Source organism: Anolis carolinensis, unplaced genomic scaffold (assembly GCF_035594765.1).
Source record: "Anolis carolinensis isolate JA03-04 unplaced genomic scaffold, rAnoCar3.1.pri scaffold_14, whole genome shotgun sequence".
NCBI lineage: Eukaryota > Metazoa > Chordata > Lepidosauria > Squamata > Dactyloidae > Anolis > Anolis carolinensis.
In genome coordinates this window covers 13,314,090-13,338,361 of record NW_026943825.1, presented here as the reverse complement: position 1 = coordinate 13,338,361, position 24,272 = coordinate 13,314,090, and the positions used below count along the sequence as shown (strand labels likewise).

General features: G+C 40.4%; 2 protein-coding genes across 7 annotated transcripts in view; both read right to left on the bottom strand.

Moving 5' to 3' along the window:
• Window positions 1-11,840, bottom strand: part of tuft1 (tuftelin 1) — a 68,235-nt gene extending 56,395 nt beyond the window's left edge. The window contains exon 1 of the mRNA XM_062965299.1: window positions 11,673-11,840. Within this exon, the coding sequence (XP_062821369.1) occupies window positions 11,673-11,828 (156 nt within the window). The 5' untranslated portion in view covers window positions 11,829-11,840. The remainder of the gene's footprint in view (window positions 1-11,672) is intronic.
• Window positions 11,841-11,861: 21 nt separating this feature from the next.
• Window positions 11,862-24,272, bottom strand: part of cgn (cingulin) — a 138,725-nt gene continuing 126,314 nt past the window's right edge. For all 6 annotated transcript variants that reach the window (XM_062965276.1, XM_062965281.1, XM_062965279.1 and 3 more), the window contains 3 exons: window positions 23,030-23,138; window positions 19,259-19,422; window positions 11,862-16,152 (listed from right to left, as the gene is read on the bottom strand). In XM_062965276.1, coding sequence (XP_062821346.1) covers window positions 16,011-16,152; window positions 19,259-19,422; window positions 23,030-23,138 — 415 coding nt within the window. In that variant the 3' untranslated portion in view covers window positions 11,862-16,010. The remainder of the gene's footprint in view (window positions 16,153-19,258; window positions 19,423-23,029; window positions 23,139-24,272) is intronic.

Below are 24,272 nucleotides of genomic sequence, written 5' to 3'. Positions count from 1 at the left end.
TACTACATAGCATTATTTCGTATTGAACTACTTTTTCTGTCAAAAATTTGTTGTATAGCATGCTGTTTTGGTGCTTAATTTGTAAAATCATAACCTAATTTGATGTTTAATAGGCTTTTCCTTAATCCCTCCTTATTATCCAACATTTTTGCTTATCCAAGGTTCTGCTGGCCCGTTTATGTTGGATAAGTGAGACTCTACTGTATATCTATACACAGAGCCTCCCCAAAAAACAACACTTTGCAACAGCTAATTGCATCCAAAATGATGATTTAAAGGCTAAGTAAATATATATAAATATACACTTATTTATATATTAATGCATTATGTATTATCAATAATAAAGGCCAAGTAAAAATTATATAAATATACACAATTACTTATATACTCATGTATTATCAATAATAGTTGCTTCCAGATTTTTCCTCATAGGAAAACTGGACTCAAAGTACAACAAACCAAGCAAAAATTACTTTGAAAGGCGCACTTTTCTAATAAGAGGCCTGCTTGAGGGAGGCTCTCGGTTTTGTGTTGTTTACCTGCCCTGAGGTAATAATAAACATTAAGGCCGAACAAATAATAAGCTCCAACATTCTGTATGTGTAAATAAATGTGTAAATAAATGTCTAAGCTCTTACTGGGCCGTCCCCCTCAGGCTGGAGGTCCACCAGAGTGCACAGATTCCTCTCCCCGTTCATGACCGGATGTGAACCCGGCGCCGCTCCGCTCCGACTGAAGGGAGAGACAGCGGCGCCGGCTCCTTATATACAGGCCACGCCCATTTAGTCCCAGGCCACGCCCACCACCTCCACTTTCGCCCCCGCCCACCTCGCCTCACGCTTTGCACCGTCATGGCAGAGCCGCCTCGCCTCGGCCACGCCCCCCGCATGCAAATCACCTTTTAGGACACGCCCTCTCCACCACCCAACTCTTGGTCTTCTTCGCTGCGCATGCGTAACTGTGGCTCTTCTCCTCCATTAGGACTCATTCATCCTTCAGTGTATTTATTTAATATCTCGTTTTATCTCTCACAATCAACATTAACTTAAAAATCTACAAATATACAATAAGACAGCATGTCATTATATATTATCAGTAGTATATGTAATATATTGCTATTATTACATTGCATTATTATATTTTATATTGCATTATTAGTATTATTTAATATATTGCTATTATTATACTACATCATTATTATATATTTATACTAGCTGTGCCCGGCCACGCGTTGATGTGGCAAAGTGGTGGTGGTATTGGTTTAAAGTTTTTGTGGAATTTTTATTTGACGTTATTTGTATTTTTTAAATTAATTTTATTGTAACTTATCTTTTTTATTTATTATATTTTATTATTTTGTTGTATTATTTTTAGTTATTTTGTTAATAGTATTTTATTGTATTAATTTTTTAGTGTTTTTAATTATTTTTATTGTATTATTTGTATTTATTTTATTTTTTATTCTTTTATTAACACTGGGCTGAGTGGGTTGCTAGGAGACCAAGTGGGCGGAGCTTAGCCTTCTAACTGGCAGCAATTGGATAAAAACTATTATTCCTCTCCCTGTAATTGGGACTTTATTTTTCTTTTCTTTTTGTTGTATCAACCTAGAGCCGTGAATGATGGGTTGTGTTGTCAAATTTCGAGGTTGGGGGGCCTGTAGTTTTGTTGTTTTGTCCGCTGCCCTGATGCCATCACTCTTTTATATATATAGATTGCATTATTAGTATTGTATTTAAATATATTGCTATTATTATATTACATCATTATTATATATTTATATCGCATTATTAGTATTATATTTAATATATTACTATTATATTACATTATTATTATATTTTATATTGCATTATTATTATTATATTTAATATATTGCTATTATTATATTACATCGTTTTATATTGTATTATTAGTATTATATTTAATATATTACTATTATTATATTACATTATTTTTATATTGCATTACTAGTATATTTAATATATTGCTATTATTATATTACATTATTATATTTTATATTGCATTACTAGTATTATATTTAATATATTGCTATTATTATATTACATTATTATATTTTATATTGCATTATTAGTATTATATTTAATATATTACTATTATATTACATTATATTTTATATTGCATTATTAGTATTATATTTAATATAACTATTATTATATTACATTATTATTATATTTTATATTGCATTATTAGTATTATATTTAATATATTACTATTATTATATTACATTATTATTATATTTTATATTGCATTACAGTAGAGTCTCACTTATCCAAGCTAAACGGGCCGGCGGAAGCTTGGATAAGCGAACATCTTGGATAATAAGGAGGGATTAAGGAAAAGCCTATTAAACATCAAATTAGGTTATGATTTTACAAATTAAGCACCAAAACATCATGTTAGACAACAAATCTGACAGAAAAAATAGTTCAATACGCAGTAATGTTATGTTGTAATTACTGTATTTACGAATTTAGCACCAAAATATCACCATATATTGAAAAGATTGACTACAAAAATGGCTTGGATAATCCAGAGGCTTGGATAAGTGAGACTCTACTGTATTAGTATTATATTTAATATATTACTATTATTATATTACATTATTATATTTTATATTGCATTATTAGTATTATATTTAATATATTACTATTATTATATTACATTATTATTATATTTTATATTGCATTATTAGTATTATATTTAATATATTGCTATATTATATATAGCAATATAATAAAATAATTTAAAATAAGTTTGGTGACTTATTTTAAGGTAGTCTGTGCCCTGATGAGGTACAGTGAAGACTGATCCTCAGTTGAAGGGATCAGGGAGACTCAAATGCTTATTTTTGAGTCAATTCAAAATAAGTTTGGTGACTTATTTTAAGGTAGTCTGTGCCCTGATGAGGTACAGTGAAGACTGATCCTCAGTTGAAGGGATCAGGGAGACTCAAATGCTTATTTTTGAGTCAATTTAAAATAAGTTTGGTGACTTATTTTAAGGTAGTCTGTCTCCTGATGAGGAACAGATAATCTGTGATTGAAATTCATAGGGTGACTGCAGTTTAGAGCAGTAAAGAAAGAAGTGACATTTTAAGAAGTTTGAAACACCTCATTCTAGCCTTGCAACTGTTAACCAAAGTGCCTCTAAAGAGAAAGTTACTGTAACCATTAAGCTTTGTGCCAGAATAAACGTGTTATTGTTCTTTTAAACATCTCAGCTTCTGTCATATATATTACTATCAAAAACAAACAAGAAGAAAGAAGAAAAACAAAATTTAAAAGGTCTTCTCTCTAAGTAGCTAGTGGTTATATCTTCCTAAAGTGGTGGTAAGCGTGGATAATCCCCTTTATATCTGGTGGCCACATTGTAACCATCTTTACACTGGTGGCAGCGGTTATAATATAATAATATCTATCTATATAATAAAAGTCAGTGTTTGTATAAAGGGTTTGTGGGTATGTATGTATGTGTATATGTATGTGGCAGCTTTCTGATTGGCTGCCACTATCACAGGCCACTGTGACCACCAGGAACGACAGACCTGGCCCATACTTGACACACTTAACCCCCATGATGCACTTTATGTCCTGGTGCCATTTGGGGGAGGATGGACCATGGATGATGGGATTTGCAGTACTTTGAAACGCTTCGACTCCCACAGACTACTGCAATGCCCACCAACGACTGAACTGGACCAAACTTGGCACACAGAACCCCCATCACCCCCTTTATGTCCTGGTGCAGATTGGGGGGAAATGGACCATGGATGATGGCATTTGCAGTACCTTCACTCACTTCCTCAGACTACTGCAACTACCAGGAATGACAGAATTGGACCAAACTTGGCACACATATCCCAAATGACACACTTTACATGCTGCACCACTTTGGGGGAGAATGGATTATGGGATTTTCAGTACTTTCAAACGCTGTCTCTGACAGACCAATGTTACACTAACTCATTATGGATCAGGACCAAACTTGGCACACATACCCCCCATGACCCAATTTACGTCCTGGTACAGTTTGAGGAAGGACAGACCAACGATAATGGGACTTGCAGTAGCTTCACTCACTTCCTGAGAACATTGCAACCCCCACCAATGACTCACCAAGACCAAACTTGAAACACAGAGCACCCATGTCCTACTCTACATCCTGGTGTGGTTTGGAAGAGTTTGCACCATGGGTGATGGGACTTGCAGTAGCTTCACTCACTTCCTGAGACCACTGCAAACCCCACCAATGACTCACCAAGACCAAACTTGGCACACAGGGCACCCATGACCCATCCTACATCCTGGCGTTGTTTGGGGACGGACGGGCCATGGACAATGGGACTTGTTTATGGGAGTTGTAGTTCACCCGCACTCACTGAACCCAGCTGACATTGATCTAAGCCAGGGGTCCCCAAACTAAGGCCCAGGGGCCGGATGCGGCCCACCGAAGCCATTTATCCGGCCCCCACGGCACAAGGGCTGAGAGGGGTTGGGCTAAATGACCTAAGGGTTCTCTTCTTCTCTTACAACCATTATTATTATTAATAATAATAATAACATTAAGGCTGGGTGGCCATCTGTCAGGGGTGCTTTGCTTGTGCTTTTGGTCCACAGAGGCAGGAGGAGGTTGGACAAAATGGCCCAAGGGGTCTCTTCCAACCCTCTTTATTATTATTATTATTATTATTAATTAACATTGATGCTGGGTGGCCATCTGTCAGGGGTGCTTTGTGTTTTCGGTGCACAAAGGCAGAAGGGGATTAGATTCAATGGCCCAAGGGGTCTCTTCCAACCCTCCTTTTTATTATTATTGCTGTTTATTATTATTATTATTATTATTATTATTATTATTATTATTATTATTAACATTGTGGCTGTGTGGCCATCTGTCAGGGGTGCTTTGCTTATGCTTTCGGTGCACAAAGGCAGAAGGGGATTGGACTCAATGGCCCAAAGGGTCTCTTCCAACCCTCTTTTTTATTATTATTGCTGTTTTATTATTATTATTATTATTATTATTATTATTATTATTATTATTATTATTATTATTATCATTGTGGCTGTGTGGCCATTTGTCAGGGGTGCTTTGCTTATGCTTTCGGTGCACAAAGGCAGAAGGGGATTGGACTCAATGGCCCAAGGGGTCTCTTCCAACCCTCTTTATTATTATTATTATTATTATTATTATTATTATTATTAATTAACATTGATGCTGGGTGGCCATCTGTCAGGGGTGCTTTGCTTGTGCTTTCGGTGCACAAAGGCAGAAGGGGATTGGACTCAATGGCCCAAGGGGTCTCTTCCAACCCTCTTTATTATTATTATTATTATTAATTAACATTGATGCTGGGTGGCCATCTGTCAGGGGTGCTTTGCTTGTGCTTTCGGTGCACAAAGGCAGAAGGGGATTAGATTCAATGGCCCAAGGGGTCTCTTCCAACCCTCTTTATTATTATTATTATTATTATTATTATTATTATTATTAATAATAATAATTATTATTGCTCGGTGGCCAACTATAGTCCGGCCCTCCAATGATAGATTGTGAACTGGCCCCATTTAAAAAGTTTGGGGACCCCTGATCTAAGCTGCGCTTGGAACACAGACAAACAAACAATGCCTTTCTCAAATGACCCGGGCATCTCCGGGTCCCCAAGCTAGTAATTGAATAAAGATCCAACATCTCTTCTCCGCCGGTTCAAACAGCATCTCTCCCACAGCAGAAATGAAGGCGTTCTGTTTGGAGGTGTCACGCCTGGATCTCGCCAGGTGAGTCCTTACCTGTCGGGACAGGTGAGGCTTCTTCTTCTCCTCCTTGCTCCCAATGCGGGGCCGGCTCAACGGGGCAGAAACAGAGAGATGACCCCGAGGAGCTTTCCAGGGGTCCATGGCTCCTCTCGGCAACTCACCTGCCTCTCTCCGCCTTGGCGCTCAGGTGTGCCACGGCCTCCTCTCCTTCCCGCCTTGAAAAAGGCTCTAATTGCAGCATTCCCGGCCTCTGAGCTCACTCCCCGGCTGCGCATCAGGCTATCATTACTTCTAAAACCAAGGTCAAGCGGCAGCCTTTCTTTAGATTGATTCTAAAAAGCTCTCTAAAAACAGCCGGATGGGTGCTTGCGAAAACTACAACTCCCAGGATGCCATTACGTCTACATCAGACGCCACTTTGACTGGCATGGCTCAATGTGTCGGGATCCCAGGAATCGGGGTTTGACACCGTTTCCAGCCTTCTCTATCCAAACTACAACCCCCAGTATTCAATCGCAGTAAACCATGGCAGCTAAAGAATTTTAAGAGTTCTAAATTATTTTTTTATTATTATTTATAGGTCAAGGTTTCCCCTGACGTTAAGTCCAGTCGTGTCCGACTCTGGGGGGTTGGTGCTCATCTCCATTTCTAAGCCAAAGAGCCAGCATTGTCCGTAGACACCTGCAAGGTCATGTGGCCGGCATGACTGCATGGAGCGCTGTTACCTCCCTGCCGGAGCGGTACCTATTGATCTACTCGCATTTGGCCCGGGGCTGTGGCGCAGACGGGAGAGCAATGAGTCACTGACCAGGAGGTCATAAGTTCGAGGCCCGCTCGGAGCTATGTTTGATTGTCTTTGTCCTGTGTTAAAAAGGCATTGAATGTTTGCCTAATATGTGTAATGTGATCCGCCCTGAGTCCCCTTCGGGGTGAGAAGGGCAGAATATAAATGATGTAAATAATAAATAATAAATTTGCATATTTTCGAACTGCTAGGTTGGCAGGAGCTGGGACTAACAGCGGGCGCTCACGCCGCTCATGGGATTTGAACCCGGGACCTTTTGGTCCGCAAGTTCAGCAGCTCAGTGCTTTAATGCACTTCGCCACCAATATAATATAATATAATATAATATAATATAATATAATATAATATAATATAATATAATATAATATAAATAATAATAAAAATAAAATCTCCTGCTAACCTAGCAGTTTGCTGTGAGTTTTCCGATCTGTCTGGCCATGTTCCAGAAGCATTCTCTCCTGATGCCACATCTATGGCTGGCATCCTCAGGAATTGTGAGATCTGTTGGAAACTAGGTAAGTGGGCACCCCAGCCACACACATACATACATATTTTCACTTTTATTATGTGTATAGAAGATATATTATTATTATTATTATCATGTTAGCCTCCCCGAATTCCTGTGGGGAGATGGAGGCAGGGTACAAAAATAATTATTATATTATTGTATGACACAGCAAACAAGATAGACAAGATAGTCTGGATTCGGAAGTCCCACAGTATCTTTGCGTGCTCATTTTCCAATACTTTTGCAGGTTTGTGATCCCACCAGTTCTTTGCTGCTGGGAGGTGGTACTTGAGGCATAAGTTCCAATGAATCCTTTGGGCCACATGGTTGTGCCTCTGTTTGTAGTCTGTCTGTGCGATTTTCTTACAGCAGCTGAGGATATGATCCATGGTTTCGTCAGCCTTGCACAGTCTGCATTTTGGGTCATCAGCTGATTTTTCGATCTTGGCCTGAATTGCCTTTGTCCTGATGTCTTGCTCCTGGGCTGCAAGGATCAGGCCTTCTGTCTCCTTCTTCAGGGTCCCATTCGTGAGCCAGAGCCAGGTCTTCTTCTTATCAGCTTTTCCTTCAATTTTGTCAAGGAACTTTCCATGCAATGTTTTGTTGTGCCAGCTGTCAGCTGAGGAGCCCCCGGTGGCCAAGGAGATAAAAGCCTCGCGACTTGAAGGTTGGGTTGCTGACCTGAAAGCTGCCAGGTTCGAATCCCACCCGGGGAGAGTGCGGATGAGCTCCCTCTATCAGCTCCAGCTCCATGCGGGGACACGAGAGAAGCCTCCCACAAGGATGGTAAAACATCAAAACATCCGGGCGTCCCCTGGGCAACGTCCTTGCAGACGGCCAATTCTCTCACTCCAGAAGCAACTCCGGTTGCTCCTGACACGAAAAAAAAAAAAAAAAGCTGTCAGCTTTAGTTTGTAGTGCGGTTTTCTTGTATTGATTATTATTATTAATAATAATATTATTATTGTCATCATCCTCAATGTGTTGGAATAGACTACAAAGACTATCAAGTCCATGTGCACTCTTCCAATTCTGATTCTATGATGATAATAACAGTAATAATTTATAATACAGTAGAGTCTCACTTATCCAACACTCGGTTATCCAACATTCTGGATTATCCAATGCATTTTTGTAGTCAATGTTTTCAATAATCATGATATTCTGTTGCTAAATTTGTAAATACAGTAATTGCATCATAACATTACTGCGTATTGAGCTACTTTTTCTGTCAAATTTGTTGTCGAACATGATGTTTTGGTGCTTCATTTGTAAAATCATAACCTAATTTGATGTTTAATTGGCTTTTCCTTAGTCTCTCCTTATTATCCAACATATTCGCTTATCCAACGTTCTGCCGGCCCGTTTATGTTGGATAAGTGAGACTCTACTGTATATAATAATATCCCGTTTTATTATTATCCTGTTTTCTGCAGTTTGACCCTAACTCAATGCTATGGAATCCTGGAAATTACAGTTCGACGTGCCCCTAGCTCTGTCAGAGAATGCTCTAAGACCTTGGGAAACTACAACTCCCACCGTATTGAATCATTGCCGTTCAAATTGCACCCATAGGACAGAAGGAAATGCCGTGGGGCTGGTGTTGTTCGAAATTGGGGACCGGAAGCACAAAACACGTCCTCAATTGGGGCACATTGTTCAGCCGTTGCGCCGTCTTCCCGTTGTTTGGGGAAAACAAGAGGAGCCAACCCCGCAGGGCCGGCGTGTCTGAATGCGAAGGGCCTGCAGGGATTTGCATCGTCCACCGGATAAACACTGGAAACACGCAGAGGAATCCAGGGTATTTTTACAAGGCAGTAGAAATGCTAATCATGGTGATTATGCCGGAAATTATGCCCTCGGAAGAAGCAAAGGGAGAGAGATGTGTATTTACGTGTTTGTGTGAATATAGGATGCGCGCTCTGCAACTGTCCCCATTTGGGAATTTGCCCTCTGCCGTCCCATTTGCTCAAATGTCCCGGTTTTTCCACAATGGTGCCTGAGGGAAGCAGTATGTATTTTTTTTTATAAAAAAATCAGATTAAATTAGTGTTAATTGAGCAACATATGTGAGAACCACTCGATTCCGGAGACTTGGGTACGAGTTCCTAAATCATGTTTTACTACTGTAACCTTTTTAATTTTAATTTTCTTTTCAATTCTCTTTGCAATAATTCTCTTTGCAATAATTCTCTTTTCCATAACTTTTCCTTTCCATAACTGCTCTTTTCAATTTTCTTTGCAATAATTTTTCTTTGCAATAATTCTCTTTGCAATAATTCTTTGCAATAATTCTCTTTTCCATAACTGTTCTTTTCAATTTTCTTTGCAATAATTTTTCTTTGCAATAATTTTTCTTTGAAATAATTCTCTTTGCAATAATTCTCTTTGCAATAATTCTCTTTTCCATAACTGTTCTTTTTTCAATTTTCTTTGCAATAATTTCTCTTTGAAATAATTTTCTTTGCAATAATTCTTTGCAATAATTCTTTTCCATAATTTTTCTTTTCAATTTTCTTTGCAATAATTTCTTTGCAATAATTTCTCTGCAATTATTTTCTTTGCAATAATTCTCTTTGCAATAATGCTCTTTTCCATAACTTTTCCATAACTGTTCTTTTCAATTTTCTTTGCAATAATTCTCTTTGCAATAATTCTCTTTGCAATAATTCTCTTTGCAATAATTTTCTTTGCAATAATTCTCTTTGCAATAATTCTCTTTTCCATAACTGTTCTTTTCCATTTTCTTTGCAATAATTTTTCTTTGCAATAATTCTCTTTGCAATAATTCTCTTTGCAATAATTCTTTTTCATAACTTTTCTTTTCCATCATTTTTCTTTTCAATAATTCTCTTTGCAATAATTCTCTTTGCAATAATTTCTCTGCAAGAGCTTCCATCTATCATCCACAATCCCCAACATGGCAAGCCCCCCAAACAAACCATGCCAAGGAAACCCAAAGGAGAGCATTATGAAGGCACGCCTCAATGCCCATCATCCCCGGTTCACAGAACACGGCCACTACAATGCAAACAAGTCCACGTGACTGCTGCCAGTTCCCCCCCGAGGGCCTGTGGCGACTGGACGATCCAGTAAGACCACGTGGCCCCAAACTGGTTCCACCAGACCGTCCCGGCTGCTCTTCCTACGGTTTGTGGGATTTCTGCGCCAGGCAGGAATGCAATGACGGCATCGGCGGGGCAAGGTGGAGTCTGTGTATTGTGTATTGAACTACTGTGTATTGAACTACTTTTTCTGTCAAATTTGTTGTCTAACATGATGTTTTGGTGCTTAATTTGTAAAATCATAACCTAATTTGATGTTTAATAGGCTTTTCCTTAATGCCTCCTTATTATCCAACATATTCGCTTATCCAACATTCTGCCGGCCCGTTTATGTTGGATAAGTGAGACTCTACTGTACTGTATTTATGAATTTAGCACCAAAATATCACGATATATTGTAAACACTGACTACAAAAATGGCTTGGATTATCCAGAAGCTTGGATAAGTGAGGCTTTGATAAGTGAGGCTCTACTGCAGGGGTCCTCAAACTTTTTAAGCCAAGGGCCGGTCCACAATCCTTCAGACTGTTGAGGGGCTGGATTATCATTTGAAAAAAAAAATACAAACCAATTCCGATGCACACTGCACATGTCTTATTTGTAGTGCAAAACAGCAACAACAACAATGAAAGAACAATACAATATTTTAAAATGAAAACAATTTTAACCAACATAAACCTATCAGGATTTCAATGGAAAATGTGGGTCTGCTTCTGGCCAATGAGATAGTCAAGTTAATTAGGGTTGTTGTTGTTGTTGTTGTTGTTGTTGTGTGCCTTCAAGTCATTTCAGACTTTGGGCGAGCCTAAGTCTAAAATGTATTTATTTATTATTTATTTATTTACTGCATTTATTTACTACATTTGTATCACACCCTTCTCACCCCAAAGGGGACTCAGAGTGGCTTACAAATTATATGTACATACAATATATTATATTATTAGCATAGCACAATATTAGCATTATATATTACTATACTGAACTATACCACTATACTGTAATATTATTAGTAATATTATATGTAATATAGAATATATAAGTAATATTATTATATGGTATTATTATTAGTGTTATATTGTATTACATTATAATAATATTATTATCAATATTATATGTATATACAATATATTATATTATAAAACTGAGGGCGGGGGCCAGGTAAATGACCTCGGAGGGCCGCATCTGGCCCCCGGGCCTTAGTTTGGGGACTCCTGCTCTACTGTATATAATATTGATAATAATATTATAATTTAATACCCGTTTATGTTGGATAAGCGAGACTCTACTGTACTGTATTTACGAATTTAGCACCAAAATATCACGATATATTGAAAACACTGACTACAAAAATGGTTTGGATTATCCAGAAGCTTGGATAAGCGAGGCTTTGATAAGTGAGACTCTACTGTATATAATATTGATAATAATATTATAATTTAATACCCGTTTATGTTGGATAAGCAAGACTCTACTGTAATAATAAATAATAATAAAATGGAAATAATAGGAGACAAAAGGCAGACCTGAGATTCTAACTTCCTCACTTTTCTTCTGAATTTTGAGCTTTTTTGCCTGACGAAGAAGCCGCCAAAGCTCCGAAATCTGCACTTTGTTGCATTTTGGGATCCTGACCCTGACTGTCTTTCCTGGAAAAAAATGAAAAGCAGATCAGCATGCATTGGCACAAGATTGTATTCCAAGACAACAGGAGGTTAATATAGAATGTCTTTATTTCCAAAAAAAAAAATCAATGTACAAGTCTCATCGTCTTCTTAGTAAAAGGGAAAAAATAAAATAAAATCTGTGGAAGGAAATCAAAAGGTACAAATCATAAAAACCAACCCGGATTGGATTATATTAGCAGCCATTTTTTCTCCCAAAACTGTACAAGTCCGATCGAGATATGTGTGCACACAACCGGGAGGAAACATTCCACATTGATCGGGTTTACTCCCCACTTGTGTGTGTGTCATTATTGCATTGCTCGAAGAAAGAAAGAAAACGAAGGACGGCTCCGGAGATCTCGGCATTCGGCCTCGGATTCCGCATCCTTCGCGAAAACGCATCGAGGGATCACAGCTCATCTTGGGTAGACGTTTGTCAACAATACGATCCAAATCCTACACTATCATTCTAGTCCTCCAAATTTGTGGGATTTCACCCATTTTCGTTGGAGGACTTCAAGGTTTTCTTGATGGATTCGGTGATGCCGAAGAAGTCTGATCTAGCCAACCCTGGACAATAAGGACCACACAAAGGTGCCTGACAGGTGGAAGACAAAGTTGCCTAGAACCACAAGTAAAGTGGTGGTTGTTCCAATTCCGACGTTCAAAACATTGTGTATCTATAGAACTCTTCATGATCCATGACGGACCAGCCATGGGTCTCTGGTATCTACCAAAGCATTGAAACACAAGCTGAATTGTCCTCCGTTGACTGTTTGTTGGTATCGTCGGCACCAACGTGGTAAAAATGGTGCCACATAGTTCTATAAAGTTTGATCACTCGGAAACATCATCTCGATCGGGTTCAAAGTGGAGGCCAGAGCCGTGATGTTTGGGTGGATAGACTTGGAGATGTGTTATCAAAAGCTTTCATGGGTTGCTGTGAGTTTTCCGGGCTGAATGGCCATGTTCCAGAAGCATTCCCTCACAACCACTGAGAACCTCACAACCACTGAGGATGCCTTCCAAAGATGCAGGCAAAACAACATGAGACAATGCTCCTGGAACATGGCCATACAGCCCGGAAAACTCACAGCAACCTGGCCCCAAAGCTCTTCAGAGGATGGACAGAAGATGGTTTTTCCAACCGCAACGCCATCCATTCCGTAGCTATCTCCGTAGGTTCCTCCATGGCTACTAAGCCTGACTCGTTGGCCATGTATCCAAAAGGTTGGGAAGATGTCATTCCACCTCAGTGCTTGAAGGAAGTTCAACTTTGCAGGATTGTCACCAAACTCCATGCCATTCAAGGTGACCCAGAAATAGGAGGATTCTCCTTCTCACTTTTTTTTTTGTACCTTCCAAGAGGGAAAGCCAGACGCCAGCGAAACGGGGACTTTCCCCTTTGGTGCAAAGGCACACGCTTGTGCAAAACACCACTGCCCACGGCGCGATGCGAAACACGTCTCTCCGCCAGAAAAGGACACCTTCAGGGACAGGTCCGCAATAAGGCACTTGGTGCAAGGCCTGGAGAGGTGAGAGAGGGATCCCTGAAGTCCGTACCGTCGAGGAAAACAGGGGAGAAGCAGCCCTTTACGGAGATTCGGTAGCTATAATCTGCAGGGTGAATGCAGCGGGGTACCCAGAGCGGTCAGGAACGGGGACTTGCAAAAGAGTAACCTGCATGATGCAAACTTGGCAAGGTGCTGGCGCTCTTGCTGGAGATACAATATGCAGGGAGGCAGAGGAGAACAGAAGAAAAGGAGCCTTCGACAGAGTAAGACCACTCAAAAAACAATCCTTATCGAGATATCACATCGTACAGCCCTTCTTTAAGTTGGTGCCCTATTTTCCTTCTTTTATACAGGCTATTTAATCCATTAACGTTATTTGTATACATGGGGGCTATCCAGAAAGTAGGCTACGTTTTGGATTTTAAAAAGGACAAAGTATAGGATAAATCATTTACCATATGCAGCTGAAAGACACATTCCAAAACTACAATCTCATGTAATCCCCACTGAAATCTAGGCACGTTTCATATAGATAAATGAGTTTGAAAAGTACTGCTCCAGTAAATTCCCCGCTTGTGTCCTCAGCTCTTCCCCCTTCTCCCTTACTGCAGCGTAGCCAAAACGCCGCGCTGCCAGCCACGCCCCCATTGTTGGAAACGGAGGAGAGAGGCGGCAAATTTACTGGAGCAGTACTTTTCAAATTGATTTATCTATATGAAACGTGCCTAAATTTCAATGGGGATTACATGAGATTGTAGTCTTGGAATGTGTCTTTCAGCTGCATATGGTAAATGATTTATCCTATACTCTGTCCTTTTTAAAATCCAAAACGTAACCTACTTTCTGGATAGCCCTCGTATAATGTAATTTTCATTGGACAACGGCTGAATTTGTGACAACAGTTCGGCAAGACTTCAATTCTTCTCTCTGTAATGGTTTCCCATCTCTGGTTTAGTGAATTGGCAGCTCCTGAGTTATACCAAAAAGATAGAGAACGACCCACTGGCATTCGTGTCCTTACCATCCATTGGGTTGGCTGATGGGCTAAGAAGGACCAGAACAAGGCAACCAGCTTGGGAGAATATATGCCTAGGTCTGCAATGCTGTCACCACAATCTTGCCCTGAGCCTCCCTTTGCTTCCAGAATCAGAAAAGTAAAACCTGTGCAGGACATGATTTTTAGTGTCGAAAAGGCAGGCCTGGTGGGTTAGCTCTTAACAGGGAAAGTACCATCCCAAAGTCTATGGTACCATTGCATCAGGATGCCCAGGATTACTGCAATACCAACGCAGTGCTATGCAACGTTTTCTCTCCTTTCAGTCCGTAAAGAGGTCTAGACTTCATCCTGGGATTGTTGAGATACTTCAACTCTCACCCCCCTCTCCCTTGCAGCAAAGGTGCAATAAGTTTGACAACTTCTGCAGAGGACTGGGTTGGAGAATGCTGCTTTGCGGGGTCCTTAGTTCCAGCATCAAGCTTCATTCCAAAGGCTGGAAGGAAAGGGAAGGCCACTTACTAACAGATGGGGGATCTCAACCTAAAAAAATATTCATTTGGGGGAGAAGCCGATATTCAGGAAATCGAGCATTTCACGTGAACTTGTGACTGAATATTTTACCCTGGTGTTAAAACTCTCTCCGCACAATCTGAAGACGGGTGAGATGGAAACTGTGCCACCTCTTTGTCCTTTTTTCCAATGGAAACAAAGAGTTTAACATTGGTCATCGAGACTCAAATGTCCAACTACTTACCCTTCCGTAAAGCAGAAAGGAGAAAGCACATATCAGCAGCATTTGAGGAGGCGAGAGGTGCTCCCTGAGCCCCAAAGAGAAGGTGACGGTGACTATCCGAAAACTCAAGAATCTCTTTAACTGAAGGAAGGTGTCTTTGCTTAGGGAGAGAAGGGTATGTCCAAGATTCTACTTTAGCTCCGACGGGAGCCAAAGATCTGTAGTTTAGGGAAGCACTAGAATTCTCTGGCTGAGGATCCTAAGTGTCCGTCTCTCAATCCCATAGGATGGAAGCCGAAGCGGAGCTCTAGCGCTATAACAATCAAGTGTGAAAGAGTAATCCGGGAACCCAGAAACACCAGGCACAGCAACAGAGGAAGCGGCCGGAGAAAGAGGGGCCGAAATCGTGAGGGTCTTCCAAGCACAAACCAAGATGCAACGATCGACGGTTCTGTAACCCCGGGATCCCTTCCGCTCAAGGCCGACATGCAGAGAAAATCGGGGCCCCGCCGTCCCCACAAGACACATTCGCCCATTGCCCCTGTTACATTATTGCACATCCAATTCGGTCCACATGCGGTCGAGGCACATACCAAAACAAAAAATACCCCCGAAATCCCCACCCCGATATATACACAGAAGGAAATTCGAATTTGGTTATCAAAAAGGAAAGGAACGGGGAAGATGCTATTCCGTAGTCGTTCACCAATGCCCTGAGAACCAGATCAAGGATCGCCACGGGGAAAGGTTCGGTATTATTCAATCCTGTTTCCCACTCTGTCTCTCTCCAACCCCATTCCTGAACAAATCACATATTTCTGGATACAAGGCATCTATTCTATCTACAGTTGCTCTACGTGAAGGTCGGCCTCATCGGGAACCTGCGGAGGTGACACATCGTTTTGCTGGATTGCAAATTGTTCCGTAATGCGGTTCCACAGAGGCGGAAGCCGCTAGCAGGAGCTGGTCTGGAGGTTGGCCTCCGTCAAGAGGGACGCGATGGAGGACGGGCCGTAGGCGCTGTCGAATTCCTCGTCCGAGCTCAAGTGGTCGTCCTTCAGGGAGGACTCGGCCGTGGAGCGGGCAGCCTTGCGCCTGGGTCACGAGGGAGAAAAGGCAAAGAGGAGAAGACTTTACACTTGTGCATTTTTCATCATAAAGTTTGAGAATGGATTAAAGCAGGGGTCCCCAAACTTTTTAAACAAGAGGCCAGTTCACGATCCTTCGGACCATTGGAGGGCCAGACTATAGCAATAATGAAATGGCCACCAAGCAATAATTAATAATAACAACAACAACAACAACAACAATAATAAAGACGGTTAGAAGAGACCCTTTGGGCCATTGAGTCCAACTCCTTCTGCCTTTGTGCGCCGAAAGCAAAAGCAAAGCACCCCTGACAGATGGCCACTCAGCCTCAATGTGAATAATAATAATAATAATAATGGAAAAACTCAGCCGCTATCAGGACCTCAAGATTGAACTTGAAACCAGTGCAGGTGGCCCCGGTGGTGATGGGTACACTGGATGCCGTACCAAAAGATCTCATCCGGCATTTGGAAACAATAGACATTGACAAAATCATGATCTGCCAACTGCAAAAGGCCACCCTACTGGGATCTGCGCGCATCGTCCAAAAATACATCACACAGTCCTAGACACTTGGGAAGTGTTCGACTTGTGATTTTGTGATACGAAATCCAGCATGTCTATCTTGTTTGCTGTGTCATAAAATAATAATAATAATAATAATAATAATAATAATAATAATAATAATAATAATAATTAATAATAATAATAAAGAGGGTTGGAAGAGACCCCTTGGGCCATTGAGTCCAATCCCCTTTTGCCTTTGTGCGCTGAAAGCACAAGTAAAGCACCCCTGACAGATGGCCACCCAGCCTCAATGTTAATGTTAATAATAATAATAACTCAGACTCAAGACTATCAGGACCTCAAGACTGAACTGCAAAGACTCTGGCAGAAACCAGTGCAGGTGGTCCCGGTGGTGATGGGCACATTTGGTGCCGTGCCAAAAGATCTCAGCCGGCATTTGGAAACAATAGGTATTGACAAAATCATGATCTGCCAGCTGCAAAAGGCCACCCGACTGGGATCCGCACGCATCATCTGAAAATACATCGCACAGTCCTAGACACTTGGGAAGTGTTCGACCTGTGATTTTGTGATACGAAATCCAGCATGTCTATCTTGTTTGCTGTGTCATACAATAATAATAATAATAATTATAATAATAAAGAGGGTTGGAAGAGACCCTTTGGGCCATTGAGTCCAACCCCCTTCTGCCTTTGTGCACCGAAAGCACAAGCAAAGCACCCCTGACAGATGGCCACCCAGCTTCAATGTTAACAATAATAATAATAATAATAATAATAATAATAATAATAATAATAATAATAATAATAATAATATACATCACACAGTCCTAGACACTTGGGAAGTGTTCAACTTGTGATTTTGTGATACGAAATCCAGCATGTCTATCTTGTTTGCTGTGACATAATAAAATAATAATAATAAAGAGGGTTGGAAGAGACCCTTTGGGCCATTTAGTCCAATACAGGAACACGCCTACCTGTTATTTATAATGTGTTTTATGAATACTGATGTAAGTTAATAATAATTTTTAACTGATTTATATTGCACTGTATAATTTTTATATATGCGTTTTATTGTAAGCCGCTCTGAGTCCCCTGTTGGGTGAGAAGGGCGGGATATAAATATTGTAATAAATAAAAATAAATAAATCCCCTTCTGCCTTTGTGCACCGAAAGCACAAGCAAAGCACCCCTGACAGATGGCCACCCAGCCTCAATGTTAACAATAATAATAATAATAATACAGTAGAGTCTCACTTATCCAAGCTAAACAGGCCGGCAGAAGCTTGGTTAAGCAAATATCTTGGATAATAAGTAGGGATTAAGGAAAGGCCTATTGAAGATCAAATTAAGTTATGATTTCACAAATTAAGCACCAAAAGATCATGTTATACAACAAATTTGACAAAAAAGTAGTATCATGATATATTGAAAACATTGACTACAAAAATGGCTTGGATAAGCGAGGCTTGGATAAGTGAGACTCTACTGTACATTAATTGAGGCACCGGTAGGTTCAATGTTTTTGAATATTGACATAAAGCTCAAATGTAAGATAAGACTGTCCAACTCTGATCAAATCATTATTCTCATCTTCTTCAATGTAAATGTGCTTATGTATCCTTTTAATAATAATTTAGTAAAATAAGACATGTAATAGTAATAATAATAATACTAATAATAATAATAATAAATAATACAGGAAAATTATACAAGTAATAATAAATAGAGTCAAATAGTAAATGCAATAATGATAATAAGATCAGAGGGAAATAATAAATGTACAGTAGAGTCTCACTTATCCAAGCTAAACGGGCCGGCAGAAGCTTGGATAAGCGAATATCTTGGATAATAAGGAGGGATTAAGGAAAAGCCTATTAAACATCAAATTAGGTTATGATTTTACAAATTAAGCACCAAAACATCATGTTATACAACAAATTTGACAGAAAAAGTAGTTCGATACGCAGTAATGTTATGTTTTAATTACCATATTTACGTATTTAGCACCAAAATATCACGGTATATTGAAAACATTGACTACAAAAATGGCTTGGATTATCCAGAGGCTTGGATAAGCGAGGCTTGGATAAGTGAGACTCTACTGTATTATTAATAATAATAAAAACAGAGTAAAATAAATGTAATAGTAGCAACAATAATAGAGAAAAATATTAAATGTAATAACGGTGGCAAAGTGTGTTAAAGCACTGAGCTGCAGACTGAAAGGTCCCAGGTTCAAATCCCAAGAGTGGCGTGAGCGCCCACTGTTAGCTCCATCTCCTGCCAAGCTAGCAGTTCAAAAACATGCCAATGTGAGTAGATCAATAGGTACCGCTCCGGCGGGAAGGTAACGACGCTCCATGTAGTCATGCCAGCCACATGACCTTGGAGGTGTCTATGAACAACGCCGGCTCTTGGGCTTAGAAATGGAGATGAGCACCAACCGCCAGAGTCAGACATGACTGGACTTAACGTCAGGGGAAACCTTTACCTTTCCCTTACGCCCCGCAATTTCCCCACCTCTACGTGGCATGGTAACAGAGGGAAGCACTCCCTGAAAAGCCCCCTGAGCGCCTTACCAGAGGTCCTTCTCCAGGGCTTTGATGCGGCTCTGGAGCTGCTCGTTGAACTCGTGCTGCTCCTCCAGCTCCCTTTGGGCCTTCTTCCGGGCGGCCTCCAGGCGCTCCACCTCCTCCTCCGCCTCGTCCACCTGGCGCTTCAGGGCCTTGACCCTCAGGCTCAACTACGTAAAGGGAAGGAAGAAGGGACACGAAGAAGCTGAGTTTGGGGCTCTGCTCTCTTTGGAGGCTGCCTACAAGGGAGCCACCCTCCGCTCTGCTCTGCGTCTCTCCGAGGCTCAAAGCAAGGAGGCGAGACAAAATATAATCTGAGATCACGAAGCATCCCTTCATTTATTATTATTTTACTTATTATGAGTGTTTATACCCCACTTTTCTCTGACAACCAATGAATACTGTCAGACCACACCTGGAATCACACTGTGTCCAATTTTGGGCACCACAGTTGAAGGGAGATGTTGGCAAGCTGGAAAGCGTCCAGAGGAGGGCGACTAAAATGATTAAGGGTCTGGAGAACAAGCCCTATGAGGAGCGGCTTAAAGAGCTGGGCATGTTTAGCCTGCAGAAGAGAAGGCTGAGAGGAGACATGATAGCCATGTACAAGTACATGAAGGGAAGTCATAGGGAGGAGGGAGCAAGCTTCCTTTCTGCTGCCCTGCAGACTAGGACACAATGGGACAATGGCTTCAAACTACAGGAAAGGAGATTCCACCTGAACATCAGGAAGAACTTCCTCACAGTGAGAGCTGTTCGACAGTGGAACTCTCTCCCCGGGGCCGTGGTGGAGGCTCCTTCCTTGGAGGCTTTTAAGCAGAGGCTGGATGGCCATCTGTCGGGGGTGCTTTGAATGCGATTTCCTGCTTCTTAGCAGGGGGTTGGACTAGATGGCCCATGTGGTCTCTTCCAACTCTACTATTCTATGATTCTATGATTCTATGACAAAGGAGACCTCGATTTGGGAACTAAGCTAATAGTTTTTCTCTTAATTTCCATATTATTATTTTATTATGACACAGCAAACAAGATAGATATGCTGGATTTCGTATCACAAAATCACAAGTCAAACACTTCCCAAGTGTCTAGGGCTGTGTGATGTATTATTATTATTATTATTATTATTATTATTATTATTATTATTATTATTATTATTTTATTATGACACAGCAAACAAGATAGATATGCTGGATTTCGTATCACAAAATCACAAGTCAAACACTTCCCAAGTGTCTAGGACTGTGTGATGTATTATAATAATAATAATAATTATTATTATTATTATGACACAGCAAACTAGATAGATATGCTGGATTTCATATCACAAAATCACAAGTCAAACACATCCCAAGTGTCTAGGACTGTGTGATGTATTATTATTATTATTATTATTATTATTATTATTATTATTATTATTATTTTATTATGACACAGCAAACAAGATAGATATGCTGGATTTCATATCACAAAAACACAAGTCGAACACTTCCCAAGTGTCTAGGACTGTGTGATGTATTATTATTATTATTATTATTATTATTATTATTATTATTATTATTATTATTTTATTATGACACAGCAACAAGATAGATATGCTGGATTTCATATCACAAAATCACAAGTCAAACCCTTCCCAAGTGTCTAGGACTGTGTGATGTATTAGTATTATTATTATTATTATTTTATTATTATGACACAGCAAACAAGATAGATATGCTGGATTTCATATCACAAAATCACAAGTCGAACACTTCCCAAGTGTCTAGGACTGTGTGATGTATTATCATTATTATTATTATTATTATTATTATTATTATTATTATTATTTTATTATGACACAGCAAACAAGATAGACATGCTGGATTTCATATCACAAAATCACAAGTCAAACACTTCCCAAGTGTCTAGGACTGTGTGATATTATTATTATTATTATTATTATTATTGACACAAAGATATACCGTATATACTTGAAGAGAAGCAGAGTTTTTCAGCCCTTATTTATGAGCTGAAAAAGCCTCCCCCGGCTTATATTCGGGTCAAGGCCAAGCCAGCAGCGGAGCCTGGAGGCCACAGTATGTTTTCTTTTCCAAAACCTCCCTCCTCTGCTTCTCCTCCCAGGCTGGTTATCTTATTTTTTTCTGAGAAAAAGACAGAGAAGAAGTGAATGTTTTCAAAAGCGAAAGGAGAGTGCGAGAGAAACCCTTGCAAGCCAGATTGCATGGGTAGAAGGGGAAGAAAAAAAAAGATATTCTTGCAAATTTGCACGATTCATTACTATTATTATTACTATTATTATTATTATTACTACTGCTACTACTACTACTACTTTCGTATGTCCCTGCTCCCCGTGGCCTCCATTCCCTTTATCTTTCCCACCCGATTATCTTTGTATTCATGCGGCCGGCCCTGTTTTTTTACTGTTTCTTTGATTTGCGTTGTAGTGTATATTGTATATTATTACTTATTGTATTGTTTAATTGCTCTATGTTATGTTGTATTTATATTTTGTTATATTGTTTTGCTCTGGGCATGGCCCCATGTAAGCCGCCCCGAGTCCCCGTTGGGGAGATGGTGGCAGGGTATAAAGAAAGTTTTATTATTATTATTATTATTATTATTATTATTATTACTATTATTGCAAGAATCCAAAGGGAGGGAAGGAGGGAAAAGAGAGCCACAGAAGGTGTGTATTTCTTTTTATTCCTAAGGAAACAAACATGAGGTAGGCTTTTCTGGGAGGGGGAGAGAAGTTTGAAAAAGCCTTTTCTGGCTACTTTTAGAGTTTGAAAAAGGGAGAAAGAAAAGAGGTGGGAAAGGGCAGGAGAAAAGAGGACAAGGTTGTTTTGAGGGGGGCTTTGCCTGCATTTCTTTCTTGGGCAAATGCATGCCCCAAAGCTTCTAAATATTTATATAGATGTTCCCCCTACAAATACATTAATATATGAATTTTCCCCTCATATGTTTACAGGTCTTTGCAAATCCTATGTAAATATAGATAGCTAGAGATTTCCATGTACCTGTATATCTGTTCCTATATATATACATCTATATATATAAAAGGGTAATGACATTTCGGCCTAGGACAAAACAACAAAACTACACATCCCAGAAACACTAAACTTGGCAGCACAGCCCCTCATCCATGCCTCTACGTTCATACAACAAAAAGAAAAGAAAAATAAAGTCCTAATTAGAGGGAGAGGAATAATTGTTTTTATCCAATTGCTGCCAGTTAGAAGGCTAAGCTCTGCCCACTTGGTCTCCTAGCAATCTACTCAGCCCAGGGGACAGGCAGAGTTAGGCCTTACTTAGGCCTCTTCCCCACTGCCTATAAGATGCAGATTATCAGATTTGAACTGGATTATATGGCCGTGTAGACTCAAGGCCCTTCCACACAGCTATATAACCCATTTATAATCTTATATTATCTCCTTTGAACTGGATTATCTTGAGTCCACACTACCATATAATCCACTTCAGTGTGCATACTAAACATAAAGACAACCATACAACAGACATTCAATACCACCACTACCTCAACAATTTCTCACCAACACCACCAGACAACGCCACAGCAACGCGTGGCCGGGCACAGCTAGTTAATTTTATATATGAATTTTATATGAATTTTACCCTCACATGTTTGCAAGTGCAGAGGTCCCAAGCACCTGGAGGATCAACTTTTGGGAATCACGGGACTATATAATTCTCCAGCATTTCTCAGTCCTACCGGAAGGACCACGAGTGGAGCTCTCCGCTTTCCTCACCACCCACCTGGTCTTTCTGGTCATTGACGTGCTGCCTTTCGTCATCGATTTGGATGGTGAGCTCCTTCACCTTCCGCTCCAGTTTGCGATTGGACGAGACCAGGACGCTTTTCTCCCTGAAGGAAACAGAGAAGTCGGGGGGTGGGGGGGGGGAGTTGTCACTTTGTGTGTCCATTTCATGACAAAACTATGCAACTGGGCCTGTGCTGGTACAGCTGTACCAGAAACTTCAGCTTTATTTTCTTTCTGCAAATGTTTGCAATCATAGGACAGGCCACCTGTCAATCACCATTAAGTTTGGTTCCGCCCCTTGTTCAGGGCTCTGGGAGGGAAGGAGCCATTTTTAAGTTAGTCTCACTTAGGAAGCTCATCTATAGACCAGCTCGTCCCGTAAAAAGCTTCATATTTCAAGAACACCAGGGATATTGACCGTCCAGGGATACAGAACAACAGCACAGAAACATCTGCAAGCCTTGGCTGGTAGGTCCACTCGGCACCCAGACGCACTTGGAGTCGGCAGTGGGTCCCAGACCAGCTAGGCCCAGATAACAGATAGCCTGGGAGAGGTTATAAGAGGGTTTTCACAGTTATTCAAAGCCAATCGCCTGTCCTGTGGGGACAAGATTCCTTGAAGATTTATTATTTCTTCGTCAATATAGACTTCGTTATTTCTTTAAAGACTTCAAGGCCATCTTTTCAGGGAAATTCCTCAACAACCTTTCTTTAGGCACCCTGGCTTCCCGCTGGGCGTAAAGTGTACGTCCTATATAATAGACAATCGGTTACAGGCCCAGCACATGACAGAACAGGGCCTGTTTGGACTCAGTTATCTGGCTCATTTGCCTTTCACTAAACCTGGGAAGCTTTGCACCGGCTTAAACCTTCTTTCCAGGGAAGCCTGGCTTGAAAACAGTCCATGGGAAAGGGATCTAGGAGCCTTAGTAGACCACAAGCTGAACGTGAGTCAGCAATGTGATGCGGCAGCGAAAAAAACCAATACAATTCTAAGCTGCATTAATAGGAGAATAATGTCTACAAGTCTCTTCTGCTTTGGTCAGAGCTCACCTGGAATAATAACCCTGTGTCCAGTTCTAAGCAAAGCAATTCAAGAAGAAAACTGACAAGTGGGACGGATGTACCATATATACTCGAGTATAAGCCGAGTTTTTCAGCCCCTTTTTAGGACTGAAATAGCCCCCCTTGGCTTATACTCAGGTGAGGGTCCTGGTTGGCTTATATTTGGGTCGGCT